Genomic DNA, 17,739 nt, shown 5'->3' on the forward strand with positions numbered 1-17,739 from the left:
TATTGCACGGCTCTACTATCAAAGAAATTTTAACCTAGTGTCCAATCTGAATCTCTTTCAAACCATAACTCTCAGTTCTTGGTTTCAACCCCTGTCACCAGGTGGAAGAGTTTAGCTCTATCAGCTTTGTAAACTCCTCTTCAGGGGTCACATCAAGAACCAATTTAGCACCAGAATACAGCTCAGAGCCTCCCCAGTTTTGTGAGGGTTGCTAAATAAAAGTAATCCAATGAAAGAAAGAAAGAGGTTTACATTGGATGTTCATTTATACTAGTTTAAGAACTAAAAGTCAGGACACTAGCATTTCTTTGTAAGGTTTGAAAAACATGTCAATCCCTGGGTCAAGTCCACATGGCATGATACATGATCATAAACATAGATTAAAGATATACCAGAGAGACATTTCTAGATGTAGAGGACAAGTATTTTTATTTTCTGAACTATTTGATTTGACTATATTTTCTGCCTGACAATCTGTCACAGTTACCTGAACTCTTGCTGCTATGACAATTTGCCTTGTGACAAAATGGCCTGTAGGTATACTGTTACATGAGAGGGATAACATACAGACAGCAATGTTTATTTTTCCTCCAGAAATCAGGAAATCACATAGTCTGAAATCAAGAGATCTTTTTCCCTAACTTAATTCTCTCCATCCATATAAGTGCACATAGACTTTGACCAGATTGTTCCAATTTTCTCTCAACTTTTTTTTCAAGCGTAGGACAGCCAACTCTTTAGGAAAAAATGCAATGAAAACCATGTGGGTTTGGAATTGAACAGACTCCTACTCATATTCTACATATTTTGCTGCATTCCTTCTATTTAGAGGTAAGTATAATAAATATAACAGAACAAAGGTATGAGTTCAACCTTTCAGCTGTCTACAGTATGTGTGTTTTTACTATTCTGGTATTTTCACATTTTCTTAGATGTACTTGATTTTGGGTGGCAACACAATCCTCAGAGAGATAAGAACAGCACTTACAATATTAGACAGCATGATCAGCACACCTGCAGTCCTGTCACATAGACAGCAAACCTGTAATCCAGCCCTTAAAAGCTGATCCAAAAGGGGGTTGAACCTCAGAGCAAAATGGGAAAATTATTACAGCTTAACAGAAAGCATCAGCTCATACTGTCATCTCCTTATCAGTGAGGTTTCCTTCAGGGCACAGACCCTCACTCCATGGATTAATGGAGTGAGGGTCTGTGCCCTGAAGGAAACCTCACTTCTTAAATTAACACAATTTAAGAAGTTTAACTCTTTGTGGCCCAAGGTTCTAAGGGGCTTTAAGAAATGTTTCAGCCTGAATCAGACCCTAGGCTAGGACCCATAAATCACAAAAGGACATACAGCACTGCTGACAGGGAGAGCAGGGTATGCTTGACCACTATGGCCCACATACACTTGTATTTCTATTGTTATGTAAAGGGAGGTCTCAGAGGGAAAGATCAGACAATAGGTAATTTGATGTTTTTAAGGACAAGCATCTTTCAGGAAAATGGCCTCACAGCCAGAATGTTTCGCCCAGACCCAGCTGTGTCTCCTCTGTACTTTTGCATCTGACAAGCTGTTGACAAAAACTCCTTCTAACACTTGGGAAAAATTATTTCTCAAAGCTGACTTTTTTAAAAATAATTTGAAGAAAGAAGAAATAGAACGTTCTTTCAGACTACACAGGACACGTTCAGATTCAGCTCTTTTAAAATGTGCAAGGTAGAGGCTTAGAGCTGGCAACCATGGTCATGGTTTGCAGCTTCTCTTAGTGGATCTTTAGTATAGATCTTCATTTAGATCTTAGTATACACCTTGGGCCTAAAGTCACATTGGGAAGACCTTTTTATGCCAACCAGTAATCAAAGTCTTTAAATGCCTATTTTTCTCTCTTAGAAAACAGCCAAGAACTAGATGTACATTCATGCTTCTTAATTTTAAAAAAATTGATATTTTTTTATCAAAATAATTACCTATGCTTTATCTTGAATGTCATAATACTGTTTCTGATGTGGTTCTGACTCCAGAAGAGGCATACACAACAGGCTGCATAAGAGATACAATCACTACATGAACACACACATTGTATAGTTGGAGAAGTGAAAGCTTACCTCTTGACAAAATTTTCCTCAGCTGAAGAAGAAAACACATACAAGGAACAAGAAAAAGGAAGCCACAAATAGGTGGAGGAAGAGAAAGCAGACGACAGATATACTCTTTAATTTATGCCTAATTTTATGTCTATGCACAAATCACTGCAATATATCCACAGTACTATCTCAACATAGTGTGATGCACTACACTACCCTGCCAACCTTATATGTTGTTTCAGCAGATAAAATAGAAGAGCATTTAGAAAGCAAAAATCTGCTTCATGAAGTAGCTTACTTTCATGAAGTGCATACAACAATATTCTATACTTTCAATGATCAAAAGCTGATATTCAAAATTTATTTTAATCATAAACACAGTTTTTGAGTGACAACAAGTCTGCCGTCATTTTAGACCATTTCCTGGATAGAAATGTTTAAAAAGAAAAAAAAATATCAAAAAGGAAGAGCTCATTTACCAGTACTAAAAGTGCATGAAGAAGGAAAAAGTTGAAAGCCTGTGAAAGAAATCTGTTTTGGTCTGCAAAATCCTAGATGTTCATGCCAAAACCACAAGCAAGGAAAATATAAACAAAAGGGATGCCAGAGCAGAGCAGGTTATTTTGTAGCAAGTGAGACAGGTTTACAAAATTGAGGCAGCCTTTCTAGCAGAATCTCTACCATCAACCCTGCAAAAGTGACACTCAAGACTGATATGGAAAAATGAAACAACTATTTTCTCACCTTGGTGCCTGGCAAAATCATGGAGCAGCTCCTCTTGGACACTATGCTAAAGCACATGGAAAATAACAAGGTGATTGGTGACAGTAGCTTCACCAATGGCTTCACTCAAGGCAAATCACACCTGAGAAATTTGGTGGCCTTCTACAATGGGGTTACAGTAGCAGTGGATGAGGGAAGAGCACAGGACATTATATACGTGGACTTGTGCAAAGCAGTTGACACTGTGCTGCAGGACATCCTCTTCTGTAAGGTGAAGAGATGTGGATTTAATGGATGGACCTTTCAGTAGATAAAATTTGGCTCTATGGTAGGACTCAAGAGTTATGGTGACCAGCTCAATATCCAACAGAGAGCAGTGAGGAGTGGATTCTCCTCAGTACTGAAATGGGAATTTTTAACATCTTTACTGATGTTAGGACTGATAGCACCCTCAGCAAGCTTGCTGCTGACACGGAGCTGTGTGGTGCAATTGATGAGCTGGAGGGAAGGGAAAGCCACCCAGAGGGTCCCTGACAGGCTATAAATGGGGGCTTGTGCAAACCTCAGGAAGGTCAAAGAGACAAACGCAAGGTCCTGCACCTGGATCAAGGCAATCCCCGCATAAATACAGCCTGGGTGGAGAAGGGATCTCTCCCTGGGGAGAGACTTCAGGATGTTTGTGGATCAAAAAGCTCAACATGAGCTGTCAATGTACACTTGCAGCCCAGAGGCCAACTCTGCGCAACCTCACCCATTGTGTGATTCTGTGATCATTAAGGTCACAGAATCAGAATTAGTGGCCTTCCACCACTAATCATTCCATGATTTTAGCAGAACACACCATAAGGAAGAGTTTACAAATGACAATTTGACAGTATGCAAAAGGCATGTAATAGCTCCAGAAGAAAGGGAAGTCTTCCTCCAAGCAGCAAGAAACATATACAAGTCAACTGCTACCACTGACTAAAGAAATACGAAAAGATACACCACATATACAGGGTGTATCTAGAGGGAAGTTCTACCGGGAAGATTAATCAACTATTTTAGAGGACAGTTCACCTGCACTTCAGATAAACACTTGAAAGAGACATTTTAATTATATACTTGATTGCAACTATGTAACCACAACCAGATTACATAACATCAACATAAACATGTCTGATGTCAACCAGTCAAGAAGCCAGAGAGGACGTACACAACTGTAATTTAAAAAAATCCACAAACAATGCAGGTGCTTATCACAGGTTGCTTGAGATATACACTGAGTACATTGAGACTGAGAATTGTCTCTACTCTAATTTTTAATTTTACATTTTTGTATCTTAAAAATAATTGCTAGCATAATCACTAAAAAAAGCAAACACATATTTGGCAGAAGTTTTTAACTGAAACAGTTTCATATACAAAATACAGTAAAATTAAGACACCAAAAGTAACAATATGCAGACTTCACTCAGTGTGTTTGCTTCCTTGCAAGTAAACACAGTATGAACATATGGTAACCATACAGGCAGATTTCTCCAAACACAGAGGAGGCAAAAGAAAATCTAGGTAGAAGAACAAGTTAATTTCAGGTGTCTGTGAAAGATTTCTAGAAATGACAGGAAAACACCTATAGTCAAAGTCCAAGCAAATCCTTACAGGACTTGACACATGCCAGGGTGTTTCCCACGAGCCACAGCAGAGATCTCATAAACCCACCACACTTTCAGGATACACTGGGCTTTTTGTGCGTTCTCAGGTCATCATGTGGTTTACACTCAGTAAGTCTTCTATGGAACAGTCAGACCTTGGGTATTTCAAATTGATTAAGCACATGCCATACTATTTCCACATGGCACCTCTGACTGGGAAATGTTGCAACTTCATTGAATAAATTCCATCCTTTCTCCAGCAACAGAGCTGAATCTCATCAGCAGTGAGAGAAATATCTCAAATGCCTATTCATCTTCTACTTCCTTTAAATCATTACGGAAATTATCTATTTCCTGGGGAAAGCATGAGTGCTTTCCCCAGCAGCACCAGTAACCCAAGATCAACACATTCCTTCTGTAATTCCTTTAAAAATTAAGTGCTTTGGTTACAAGCTTACAAAATTTAAAAAAAGTGCTTTGGTTACAAGGCTGTCCTCTATCCAAAGCTACATCTTATTTTTTATTCTATGACAATGCATTCAATAGTCTTTAATCATTAGCTAGGAAGTTCTCAAATGCTCTACACAATTGAGAGCTATTAAACCCATTTTCCTTATCTGGATGCATGATGGATTACATAACAGAGTTAACATTTCTTAAAAACTCCAGTTCCTTTAAAGTAACTCAGACTGACTCCCTTTCACTGAAGTTATATTTTACTAGTATCTTCTCAGATATGGTTCAAAAGTAACTATAACTAAGCTACAAACTAATGTTACATACAGCGACTTACAGTTTTCAGGGTGGAGAAAAATAAATGTAAAGTCAATAAAGGATTAAACTCTAAACATCAGAAGTCTCCCTTGAGTTTGGAAGATGTTTATGTGCACAGTAACAAGGCACCTTGCATTTTTAAATTCAATTTAACTACTTAATACTTCCACAACACAGGCGGAGGAAAACATTAGGAGCTGAGAAAATCTCACTTCATGGGAAAAAAAAATTAACACTTTGTTACCAGTGTACACCAGTAAAGACACCATCAGAATTTAACTGCCACAAATAAACACCACACCTGGAATAACTTTTCTAGAACATAGACAACATTGTTGTGAATACATTAAATGTTTACATTGGCATGTTTGGATGAAGATATATGACTCTAGGTCAGCATGGCAAAAACCTGTTAGTTTCTCTGTTTATCCTGAAGCTAAAAATCTCTATAGTATCTCATGTACACTGAGTCCCCATCCGACTCTAAGGGAATTGATCTCATTACCACCCGGCTTTTGTTTATTTTAGGAGAATGTGTAGGTTTGGGGGGAAAACAAACAAAAAAGCCCACCCAAACAAAAACACCCACAAACAAACAAATCTCCCATCATTCACATAAACAAACCCCACAAGTTTTCCATGACTGCTTAAAAACATTGCAGAAAGAGATAAATATATTTTCACATCAACCTTTGGAAGAGGTTCTCAAATTCTTTCTCTGCTCAGGCCACAAGAGATTCCAGCCTGAGAAAACAAAACTGAGTTAATTTTTGTTTTCCTTTTTTATCTATTTATAAATAAGTTAGATTTTCCTTATAATGACAACTAGAAGCAAAAGTGAATGCATACCTACTCCTGGATCAATTCTCAGGAACACTCTTAAAATGGTTTTTGATTTGATTTGTAGCAATTCTCCTAATTTAACACCAGATAACCTTACATAAAGATGAATCTGGGCACAGTATTCCAGTTGCAGTATGCTACTTGAACCAACTACTTTTCTTTTTGTCCTTTCCCATTCCCAAAATAGCCTCTCTCCTTATTACTTTTTTTTCCCACTGTAAAATTGCAGAATTATTCAAACCACTGAAAACCATCCACAACACCATTTTAATAAATCAGTCTGAACTATGCAGCCTATGCAGCTCAAATTTTATTCCTCTCTTTCTGATCACATTTTTTTCTTGTATTTATGATTTTTGTATTCCTGATAACTTCTAAGTCTTCAAGCGCTGAAGGCCTAAGCCAACATATGATCTTATTCACTATTTATGATCGTATTTACTTGAGAAGTCAAAGTTTCCAAAACTTAGCAATGCCACTACAGTACCCCAACTCATCATATGTGAGCTATAACGATGACAAAGAATTTCAAGAAACACAAAACACAAATAATATCTCCTTCAAATTAAACTTGCATGACTTTGTATTAAAAAGTTGCATAAGGATTACTTTCTTTGTCTTTTTAGAATAAAAAGTCTTTGGTAACATGGTAATTCCATACAGTTAAAGTGCACTTTGCATCACACTTTTGTCCTGGAGAAGTGGTTTTACTGTGGGCAGCTAACACAAAAAGGGCAATAATTCACACTAATTGTCTTCAGAAAACAAAGACTGTATTTTACAATATCCTCCCACTGTTCTGGGACGCCAGCCTAGAAGTCAAACACTGGCATATATTTTAAAGTTGATCCTCATTTCTTGTCAACTACATCATCACTTAAATGCTAAAAATCCATTTTAACTGAAGAAAAAATAATCCCACATTGACAAGTCTCAAGGTTTTCATGTCACCGGTTCTAAGCAAGACAAGCAAACCACACAAACCCAAAGGAATCAAATTTTGTTGTCTTCAGAATACTTCTTAACAGATTGAAATGTGTTTGAATTTATGCCAGAAATCAGTATGTACCAATTCATCTTCAAATCTGTAGAGGAAGTTTCTTTACAGTTATCTCAGGATAAAACTTCTGAAGGAATGTCTCACACAGAAAACAGAGGAAAAGCCACACTTCGGTCATTCCGTTTTACACGTCATGTACATTAGATCATCAATGTAATTATACTCTCTACCAAAATTAAAAACAAGAGAGCATTTATGCATGTGAACTCACATGTATATTATTTATAGACAAAAACACCATATAAAGATATAGGAATTGAGTGTCTATATGTATATACACCCATAAATGTATCTATACACACACACACACACACAGAGCATTAACATCCTGCTCAGGCCTACATATGCTCCATTCTGCACACTTTGAGAGGTTTATTTCAATTTAACAAAAATTTGGAACTGGAGTAAATTAAATGGGTGCATAAACCTGAGCAGAGTAAGGGTCATAATCACCTGAAATCAGGTATGCCCACATCACCATGGAAGAGGCTCCCTATAAGCAGATCATCTGACTCCGATACTGAAGAAAAGTCAGCACAATCCTAAAATAAAGCTGTGTGCAAGAGGACTGCTTGAATATTTAACAGCACACTACAGACACAGTGTTGATTTTAGCAGTGTAAGATAACAACCATCAAGAAAAACAAAACCACAATTTTTCATCCTTATATATTGTTTCAACTGTCCAGACCAAATAGGAAGCTTCGAAGGAAATTGTTGCCTAGTTGACCACTACTCTACAGACCCAGAGAGACTTCCAAAATAGCATGAGATTTCAATATAAAATTCTTCACAGTGTAGTCTCCTGCTTGATTGTGATAGGCAAATACATCTTTGTTATAAAATCAAGAGTAGACACCATTGCAAATCATTTCAGGAAAAGATAAAATCATGAACCTACAACACACAAATAGTTATCTCATAACAGTTTTAGATATCACATAACTTTTTTAAAGTCTCTGCCAGTATGGCAAGTAACTTTGAATACGCAAACAATCCCATCAGGGTAGTGAAACAATAAAATCATGTATATTGCGTATATACACTTGCAGTCTTAAGCTGAAAATGGAGGCTCTAAGGACTAAATAACATATGAATTGCTCTGCAGGGTGGAGGAGGTATTATAATTTAACAAGAAAACAAAAACAAACAAACCAAAGCCTTTCTTCCAGTTTTCCCTTTCTTTGAGCCACTTCCCTCTCGACTGCCTTGGGAAAGCAGATATTTCAGCTATGAGAAACTGACTAGAAGAAAGTTCCTCATTCAAATGTGCCCTGCAGAGAAGCAGCTACATGATGCTCTCTTTTATACAATTATGAAACTGCAACAAACTAGTGTTCAAAATTTTTATGTCAGTACTCACTCAAGTAAGTTTGACTGTTTGAGCACAGGCCAGCACATTTAATTTTCTTTACACAATGGCATATTGTTAGGAAATGAGGTTTAAAATCAAGCTTACAGTAAGTCCATTAATTAATTTACTATTCAAGAACAGTAAATAGAAACAATGAAACAACAACCTTAGCTTTTCCACTATTGCTAGCACAATAACTTCTGAATGGTGAAATATGGAATGCATTTAAGCTGTTTCAGATGTATATGTGACCAAGGGGCAAGTGTTGGCTTAGCTTTAAAAACAAATATAGTAACGTGAAAGGGTACACCTTCCTCCAAAATTTAATTTTAAAAAGCAGGTCGCCATTTCTTAAACTATAAAGAATGCAGAATTTAGAAAATGGATGCATATTTTATACTTTTTTGAAAACGCTTCGTTAGTTGCTCTTCAACAAAAAAGGAGTTCCACTATTCAGTGAAGTTCAGGTTGATGATCTACAGAGAGATGTAAGGCAAAGCTATCAACTTAAAGAATAACAAAACAGTCAATCCCCGTCTGAAATTTTTTTACCTTGGTAAAAACAAAGAGAGAAGAGGAAGAATTTCTTTCCATTTTAATAATTCTGAATATTTAGGCTGGCTTTTTTATCCTTTGCAATCACTATGATACTTTTATCTATGGGCCTTTCACACAACAAACACGTATAAAGTAAAACTTCATTACACAACAGAATCGTTAGAACAGAGGAATCAGAGAAGACAAAGGCAGCGGCGGCTGGGGCAGAAGCCGGGCGGATTTCAGCGCACAGCGCGAGTTTCCCGGAGTGCAGGTGAACGCGCCTGACGGCGGTGCCGCTCCGGAGGGCTGCGGTGAGCGCTCCCCGCGGGCAGCCGGGCTCCCCCCGCCGGCCCGGGGACCCAGAGCCGCCCGCCGGGGCTGACTCGGCGCCCCCCGCGCCAAGGCCACCTGCGGGGCTGCCCCGGCGCCGCCCGCACCGCGCAGCGCAGCGCCCGCCCCAGCCGGGCAGCACCGCGGCGCCCCCGGCACAAGGAAAGGCTGCGCGCCGCTTTGAATCCTGGGCTCTCGGGGTTGGCTTTTCCTTGTTACTGTTTGCCTTTTTTTTTTTTTTTTTTTTTTTTAACTGGAAACTTTCCTTTCCCAGGAGAGGCCGGAACAGCGTGAACTGCCCCGGGGCGCCGCGCTGCCATCACAGCTGACAGCTTTCTGCCCCCCGCGCCCCCCCTTCCGCAGCATTAAAAAGCAGCGGATAGATCCGGCCGGAGTTTGTTTTTAATAACGGCTTCTAGTTCGCACAGGCACCTCCATCCCCTGGCAGCACAATAAAAGTCAAGCTCGCATGTGAGCATCCCGCACAGCACCTCCTCCGCACCGGGGTCGCGGGGGGCACGGCAGAGACAAGTGGGGCGCCGGGGGCAAGGAAGTGGGGCCGGCGGCGAGGAGCTTGGGATGGGTTTCGTTTATCCCCGGAGTAGAGCCGCCGGGAAAGGAAAGTTCACAGCCAACAACAGCGCCCGCGGGCAGCGGGTCCGAGCTGGCGGGGAGGGGGCTCGCTTTGGGGCCTTCTTCTTACCTTCTGGTCTACGATGGAGCAAGCCATTTCCCGGACGTGGGCGAGGCTGAAGTCCCCCGAGGAGTCCTGCAGCAGCAGCACGGGCTCCCGGCTCAGCCCGATCTGGAGGTGGAAGGCGACGCCGCCGCCGGCAGCAGCACCCGGCGGCGGCAGCGGGCTGGGCGGCCGGATCAGCGGAGGGGCACTCATCGGAAACTTCCCGCCGGAGCCGCCGCCGGAGCCGAGGAGTCACGGACGGAGGGGCAGAGTCGGGCACCGCCGCGAAAAGTTTGCGGCCGCCCCGGAGGCGCCGGGCGAGTTTCCCCGCGAAGTTTCAGGAAAGTCCCGCCGAGCTCCTCCCGGGTGAAAATGGCGGGGGGGGAGGGGGGGAGGACCGGGGAGGATGCAGACAGGAAAAGGCGGCGAGAAAGACGAAAGACGCGCGGGGGGAGCCCAGCCCAGCGCCGCCGAGGTGGTGCCGCCGCTCGGGCCGCTGGCGCCGTGCGCGGCGCGGGGGCGGGACGGGCCGCGCCCTCCGCCGGGACGGGCCCGCGCCCCGCTGGGCCGAGCCGTGCCGGGCCGGGCCGGGCCGCGCCGCTCCGCCGCCAAACGGCGGCCGTGCACTGCCGGGCGGCCGGGCAGCAGCGAGCGCGGCGGCGACGGCCGGTTCCCCGCGGCGGAGCTCGGCTGAGCCGGCTCTGTGTCCCCACCTGGCCAGGCTGCGGTGCTGGCGGGGCTGAGAGCCTCCTCCTGGCCCGCGATCCCCGTTGGGCAGTACCTCAAGGGGCTGGTGGAGGCAGAGCCCGGGGAGAGTCGGAGATTCCCTCGCTGGCAGGCAGCGCGGTGCCCTTTCCCGGGCAGGGCAGGGCGACAGCTGCCCCCGAGGACGGAAAGCAGTGCCAGGGAAGCGGCAGCTCCCGTCTGAGTCCGGCTCTCCTGCCCGGCCTCGGCCAGCACCTCCGGTCAGCATCGTGCCGCCGCTTCCAGCTGTCCCCGCGCCTTTTGGGAAGAAGCAAGGCACAGGTTGCACCCATCCCTTTTCTAAACCAGCTTCCAGTTTCAAATACAGTGTGTGTTAAGGAGGATCACCCTACCGCCCAAAACCAGGATGAGTTACTCTTCCCAGCTTTTGGGATCGATGCAAGCCCCACCCGTTTGCACAAGCAGCATTCATAACAGGACGATATTTAGTCTTAAAAACCTCCACATGAAGATGTGCAAAGGCAGTGGAAATGTGAGCTGTAAATGTTTGAAACACCAACGAAAATACTCTTAAGCTAGGTATATGTGGTACCTGTAGGTTTGTTTGAACTACTACAGGTAGTGTGAAAATAATACATGTATGTTTGAAAACTCAGCAGTTGATCTGATTTACAACTTGTTTCATTGCAAATTGCTTTTTTTTTTTGGCCAAAATTTACATCTGTAGCGTTGTTTTATTTTGATCCTGTTAGTAGGACCCATTTTACTGTTGTCAGCTTATTTCCAGCCTGGGAAGTACTGCAAACTTCCCATGACCTCATGGCCCAGCCAGCTTTTCTATACAGGAGTCAGTGTGGGAGAAACATACTAGGAGATCCTGCAGCCCTGCTTCATCGGTGAATCTGAGGTTCAGAGTGCACCCCCTTACTTCCTAAACTCCCAATGACAGCTTAGAGGTGGCTAGTTCAAATATTTGACTCAGACATAGTAAACAACTCATATCTTAAAGGATATCAAAATAATACCTAAAGCACTCAGTGGGAGGGTCTCCCTTTCTCTTATGTGTCTTCTAGGCAGGATTAATTAGAAATTTATTTTCTTTTGTGTATTTCATCCATATTGTAAGTAATATAGTGAACCTTGCCATCAGACTTAAAGTTGTGCTTTTACAAATTCATATCAAACCTACTTTCGCTGATGTGTTTGATGGCAATTCTTTGATCAGCCTAAACCACTCATTCATGACACAGCTCTTTTGCAATTCCTCAGATAACCAGAGCAGAGGTAGCAATATCAATATTGAGAATTACATGTCCTTGGTTTTCTCATGTATGTGAAATCAAGTGATAGAGCTCATATGTCATGACTTACCTGCAGCTCCACATCATCTGTACAGATACAACTTTTTTTTTTTCAAAAAGAAAGTTTACAGTATTTTTTAAAGGCTGTAGGTTGCTGAGTTGTTTGTTTAGTGGGTCAGCTGTGTTGAATACACCTTTGTAATGAGAATAGATGAGGGCAGGATTTCTCCAGCGCTGTGTCAGCCAGTCATATACAAATGCCATTTATAAAAGGATTCAGTGGAACCGCATGATGTGATCCTGAGTACAACCTGGCCTGTTGTACTTACTGAAATGTCATCTATTTCATGATCCTTCCAGATTGGGGAATTGTGCTGATGCCAGGGAAGGGAAAAAGCATTCGCAGCAGTATCTGACCTCATAGACAGTGCATGCCTGGTTGCTAATCTGTACATGAACAGGTGAAAAAACATTGGAAGCTTAGGTTTTACTGCCCCTGTATAAATCAATTCAACAGTACGTGAACCGCTCAAGCTTGCAGGGGAAAAATGAATTTGCCAGACACAGCTACACAGTTCATGCAACTGGCTATGTAAAGGAACAGGGCAGTCAGCAGAGGATGTCACTGTAACATCACATTATGAAAGCATCTCCAAGCTGCCCTCAAGGTACAGTGGCTGTAATATTACTTCTAATTGCTCTACCTTGCCAGACTATGACGGGTGAATAGTGGTCCCTGTATGTTTTCATGCACTGTATAGTTGACTCTCCACTTTGATGTGTTCCTGAACCTGTGATCTTCTCTTCTTTCAGCTTTCTGCATTGCATTGATGGTATGCTGTTCTATTCATCAGGAGTGAGTAACATCCCCCTCATAAAGTTTTTATTTCTTTCTACTTTTTTCTCTGTCTGTGATGTAACTGGTCATTTTTTGAGCAGTCCATTTATCTTTCATCTTTTCAACAGAAGCAATTTTATGGCATATGTTTTAATTTCTAAAAAATATCAAACAGCCAGCAAAGATTAATGCAAAATACGCCTAAACAATGGAGAATATTCTGTAAGTCTGTTTCACTTAGATAGTGGTAGTTTCTAGTTTAAAGTTGTTGACCTAAAATTTAGTTCCTGTATGTTTACAAAGAGAGTAGAACACAGGTGATTACAATGAGATGTTTACTGCTGGTTTTGTGAGGCAGGTAGTGGAATATCATATCTCATTCTGTGATCAGTATTTTGAAAAATAGATTGCTTGGCAACATGCTCAGTAGTATAGTGTATCTTGGCAAGGAGAAAAGAATAGAAAAAAGAAAAAAAGGAGTAAAAAGAAGTAGTCACTGGATAACGGTACTGAAAATAAAGTTCAAATTTTCACTGTGAAACCAAGTAGTCATTAGAATAAATAGACCATGAAAGTGACAGGTAACCTTTAATGATGTTTGCAAGTTTAGACTGAATGTTTACTCACAAGCTAACTTCTTTGGTTTCCCAAGGTCAGGAAGATATTTGCCTTTAGCTGTTTGTTATGTTCCTAATGGGATGCAGAAAAGACAGACAACATGAATTCAAGGATGTAAAGTTAGTAATTTTTCTTTCTCCCTTGTAAGAAATGTATCTTTTCGCAGAAGGAAATCATCACCGTCTAGGAAGAAAGTGATTTGGCATAAATCCTTTGTGCCTCAGGTCACTTTCACTTGTGCACTTCTGCAGGACTCCATATGCAGTTCAACACAGAGCAGGAGCCTGTGGAAGAGTTTACTTTCCAAGCCACTACTGAAGATAACCATTTTTCATCCTTGAAAATTTATCTCTTCAGCATTAAACAACAGATCAAATGTTTAAGTGGGCAAAGATGCTTCATTGCTGAATGAGGCCAATACCCATTTTTGCATTCTGCCCCTAAATTTTTTCATTCATTTTACTTATTCCCAATCTACTTAAACACCTCTATGCTGGAGCAGAAACCTCAAATTTAACGAGGAGTAGCTCTCATGTCTAGAGGTGGGTTACATGTTCTTTATATAGACTAAGATTTTAACATGGAATATGCAGCCAAATCTGTTTACATTAAGTGAACGTATCCTGTTTCTACAGTTGAATACAGACTGTGTTATTTGCATTCTTGCTAAGCAGCAAAATGTGCTTTATTAAAGACAGGTCTACAAAAGTGAAAACATTTTTTCTTTTTGCTGTTTTGAGATGCTGAAATGATGTTTAAAGTGAACTGCATGCTCCTATAATTTCTCTCCTGAAACAAAAGCAAAGCATTGAAAACTAATTAACCAAGGAAAAAAGAGAAAAACTGACTGGTAAATACAATGGAATGAAATTTGGGAAGAACTGTGTAGACTGCGATGGAAAGTAAAAGGATTCTGGGGTTAGAAATGCAAATGTCACTGAATCTGGGATTGGTATTGTGTTAGGGCTGAACTGGTAAGTAAAATGGAGCTGATATCTGAAATAGTGACAGCATAGTTTCACAGATAAGCTCCTGGGTATTTATTTGGAGAGAAGCAGATGTTAGCTGTACAACTGGTTAGGGATTTTCCGATAAGCTACTTATGTCCATGAGAAAATGATTAACATTTCAGGATCTAAGTGGTTGTTGTGAATACAGTAAATCTTCCAAATTTTTTGTTTGTTGTTTAGTTCTGTAGGTTTTTTTTAAAAAGAATGTTTCCAATTGTTGAAAATGCTTCATAGTTTCTAAAAGCTTTCTAGTAAATGTTGTAGATAATTGGTAACAAAACATTTAAAAACAGTAAGCCTAATAATTTAGAATTTAAGTTCAATAATCTGATACAACTCAGTGTAGTGTTTTTTATAAATGGATCACAAAACATTCTGATTTTTTTCTCTTTTTATATCTTGGAATTGGAAGTTAAACTCTGCCCCGGTGATAGGCTTCCATAGTCAGCAAACAGTTTTGCCAGCCTGAACCAAACTGATCATGGACATAAAAGGTAGATAAAATGAATATAGAATCTGAAATATTGCAGGATAAAGCATTTTTATGCAAAATATCTGCATAGTCTGGGGGTTTTTTGAGCAAAAAGTGTGCTGCTTTGAGAGGGAAAAGGTTTCTTTGGTTTTATTTGCTCTCTGCGTACCAAACTGATCTCACAATACTTGAAAAATTTTGACATATGGCAGGCTCTGTTTATCCCAAAGTATGAGCTGAGGATGTTTGTTATGGCTTGATGATAGAATAACTGATGCATTCAGATAAAAATGAGTATCTTGGCATTGTTTGTGCATATTTGTACAAATTGTGCTCACTGCCTCTCTGGTTCTTAGGAGCACAGTATGGCTGGAACAAGATGGTCACTGCTGCTTGAAACTGCTGAGTATCCCATTCTGGGGATACTGAAGTGAGGTAGTCATCATGCCTAAAGGAAGACAAAGCACAGGTTTAATTCAGTAATTGCTTAATGCTACTTCTTAGGTGATTTCTGAACAGAGTATCCTGTGTGAAGGACACTGTCACTTGCATACTGCCATTTCACTAAACAGTCCTGAATAGTACCATCTTACAATGCTACAGTGACTTGAAATCTCTGGGTCCAAGAGCTATATACTTTCTAATAATACATAATATGTATTCCCTCTTCGGAAATCATTGCATGATTTTCACTTTTTTAGCTGGGCATAATTTTCAATAAGCAGCTAGTGTGTTTGCTGCATTTTGGTGATTTTCTTGAAACTAGATTGATAACTCCATTAGTAGAAGATGTATGCAATTGAAAATCAATTATACAGAATTTTAGTTATTTTTAAATTATAATAGCAGATTTCTTGAAGCACTAATCTCTAATTAGTACATACGAACATAACAAATTTACAAACTTTGTTCTTTTATACATCAAGTTGTACTGTTACTCAACACTAATATTTTTGTGACTACTGTCCAGAGCTCCTTCTCATTCTCATCTTTGAAGTTCTTCATCAGTTCAAAAGGGACCTTCATCAGGTCCTGGAAATGAAAATACTGCCATTCCAGAATCAGATATGTGTACTGTAATTGATCCATGATTTTGACCTGTAGGAATAGGTGTCATTGTCCTAGTATTTCTGTGAGTGGATACAGCCTGAAAAAAGAGTCTGTTAACTGTCCATCAACAGCTGTGTCCAAAGCTTATGGACACAAAGTAGAGAACAAGCAGGGTGGCCAAGAGAAAGTAAGGATTACAGAGTCTTATTTGTGAGCTGAGCAATGTCTGATAGTACAGAAAGGACATAGGTTTACAAGCAGTTTTAAAACTGAGATAGAAATTTATCTAACTGCTAGATATGCCTGAAATGTTTACTGAATTTCTGCTCTGATATTTAAAAATATGCTAACTGATCTTGCTAGGTTGATTAGTCTCTCTATGATCAGTTTTAACATACTTTTATGTGGTTTGATATTTTTATTTTATATTTATATATTTATAACAACAACGTTGTTGTCCAATATAATTTGAATAAATAAAACTGTGGTTACCCTAAATTATATAATGATTGTTGCATGGATAATAAGACCACACACAGGTCCAGGTAAAACAGGTGGGATTGTTGAGACAAAGATACAATACAGTCGATAAACTCTGCTCCTGTGTTCTTAAGTGCAAGTTTCCTCACCTATGATGATTTAATGACTTAGGGGAGACTGTGTATAGGAACAGAGAATCAATAGCTTTCTTACCTAAATTATCATTGATCTTTTAATATTTATTGATGTTGGTTGCTGCTGCTGCTTTGGTTTCACTGCATGACACTGAAAAGCCAGAGCTAAGAACAACATTATGGGGAAACCTGGTATTTTACACAGGAGGAGAGAGGATGAAGAAATGGAATGATGCAGGGGATCACAAGGAAACTGCAGAAGAGGGGAAGGTAAAAATGGAAAAATGGAAAGAGAGAAGATTCACAGGAAAGAAGAGTTCATTGCAAGGAGTACTATAGTAATACATCATAATTTCTTACTTGAAAATATTCAGATTTTAAAATTTGACCCTAACAGTTGAGCAGACTCTGTTTTATGATAACTAAAACAATAGTTTCCCTTCATTTACAGTCACTGCCTTGCAGTATTGACTTGACCTTATTGTAGCTTTTCAATCTGGGGTATGTTCAATGGTATCTAAAAGTAAGCAAATACAAAGCATACAGATACGAAGCTCTGCTGGAAACTCTAGGGACCTTGAAGGAAAAAGAGAGAAGCAAATTATCAGAAAATATTTTTTTTCTCATTTCCATCAACCCAAATCCCATTACCTCATGGGTTTCAATAAAATTTTAGAATACACTACCTTTTAAGGCATTTTGCAATAGACAATCCATACAAACCAGGAACCGAAAATATCAGCTATTAACGTAAAGATTTGAAGTACATTTAGTATATCACACCTCGTTAAATTTAGTCAGTAGTTGGTAGATTACAGAGGTACTTTCCAATGAAAAATTATCTTTTTTCCAAAAGCCAAAATAATTCAGTGTGGAATGCCATATATTATATTCATTACAAATATTTATGTTAATTCAAGAGGATATGGAAAGTGTGGAGAAGCTGGGAACTTGAATGTTATGTTTTTCACAGCACCTGTCACTTAACTTCATTGAAGCCAGCAGCATATCCTTATAACATTGATCTAATAAAATTCAATGCCTCTGCAAAGGGGCTCAATGCCAATGGCTGTGAGAACCTCAATTTTATATTTCCTGAGTCTGGC

General features: G+C 40.2%; 1 protein-coding gene across 2 annotated transcripts in view; it reads right to left on the reverse strand.

Moving 5' to 3' along the window:
- Window positions 1-10,375, reverse strand: part of PRKD1 (protein kinase D1) — a 116,046-nt gene extending 105,671 nt beyond the window's left edge. For both annotated transcript variants that reach the window (XM_058806284.1, XM_058806283.1), the window contains exon 1: window positions 10,050-10,375. In XM_058806284.1, coding sequence (XP_058662267.1) covers window positions 10,050-10,238 — 189 coding nt within the window. In that variant the 5' untranslated portion in view covers window positions 10,239-10,375. The remainder of the gene's footprint in view (window positions 1-10,049) is intronic.
- Between the last annotated feature and the right edge of the window lie 7,364 nt (window positions 10,376-17,739).

This window comes from Ammospiza caudacuta, chromosome 6, assembly GCF_027887145.1.
Source record: "Ammospiza caudacuta isolate bAmmCau1 chromosome 6, bAmmCau1.pri, whole genome shotgun sequence".
In the NCBI taxonomy this organism is placed as follows: domain Eukaryota; kingdom Metazoa; phylum Chordata; class Aves; order Passeriformes; family Passerellidae; genus Ammospiza; species Ammospiza caudacuta.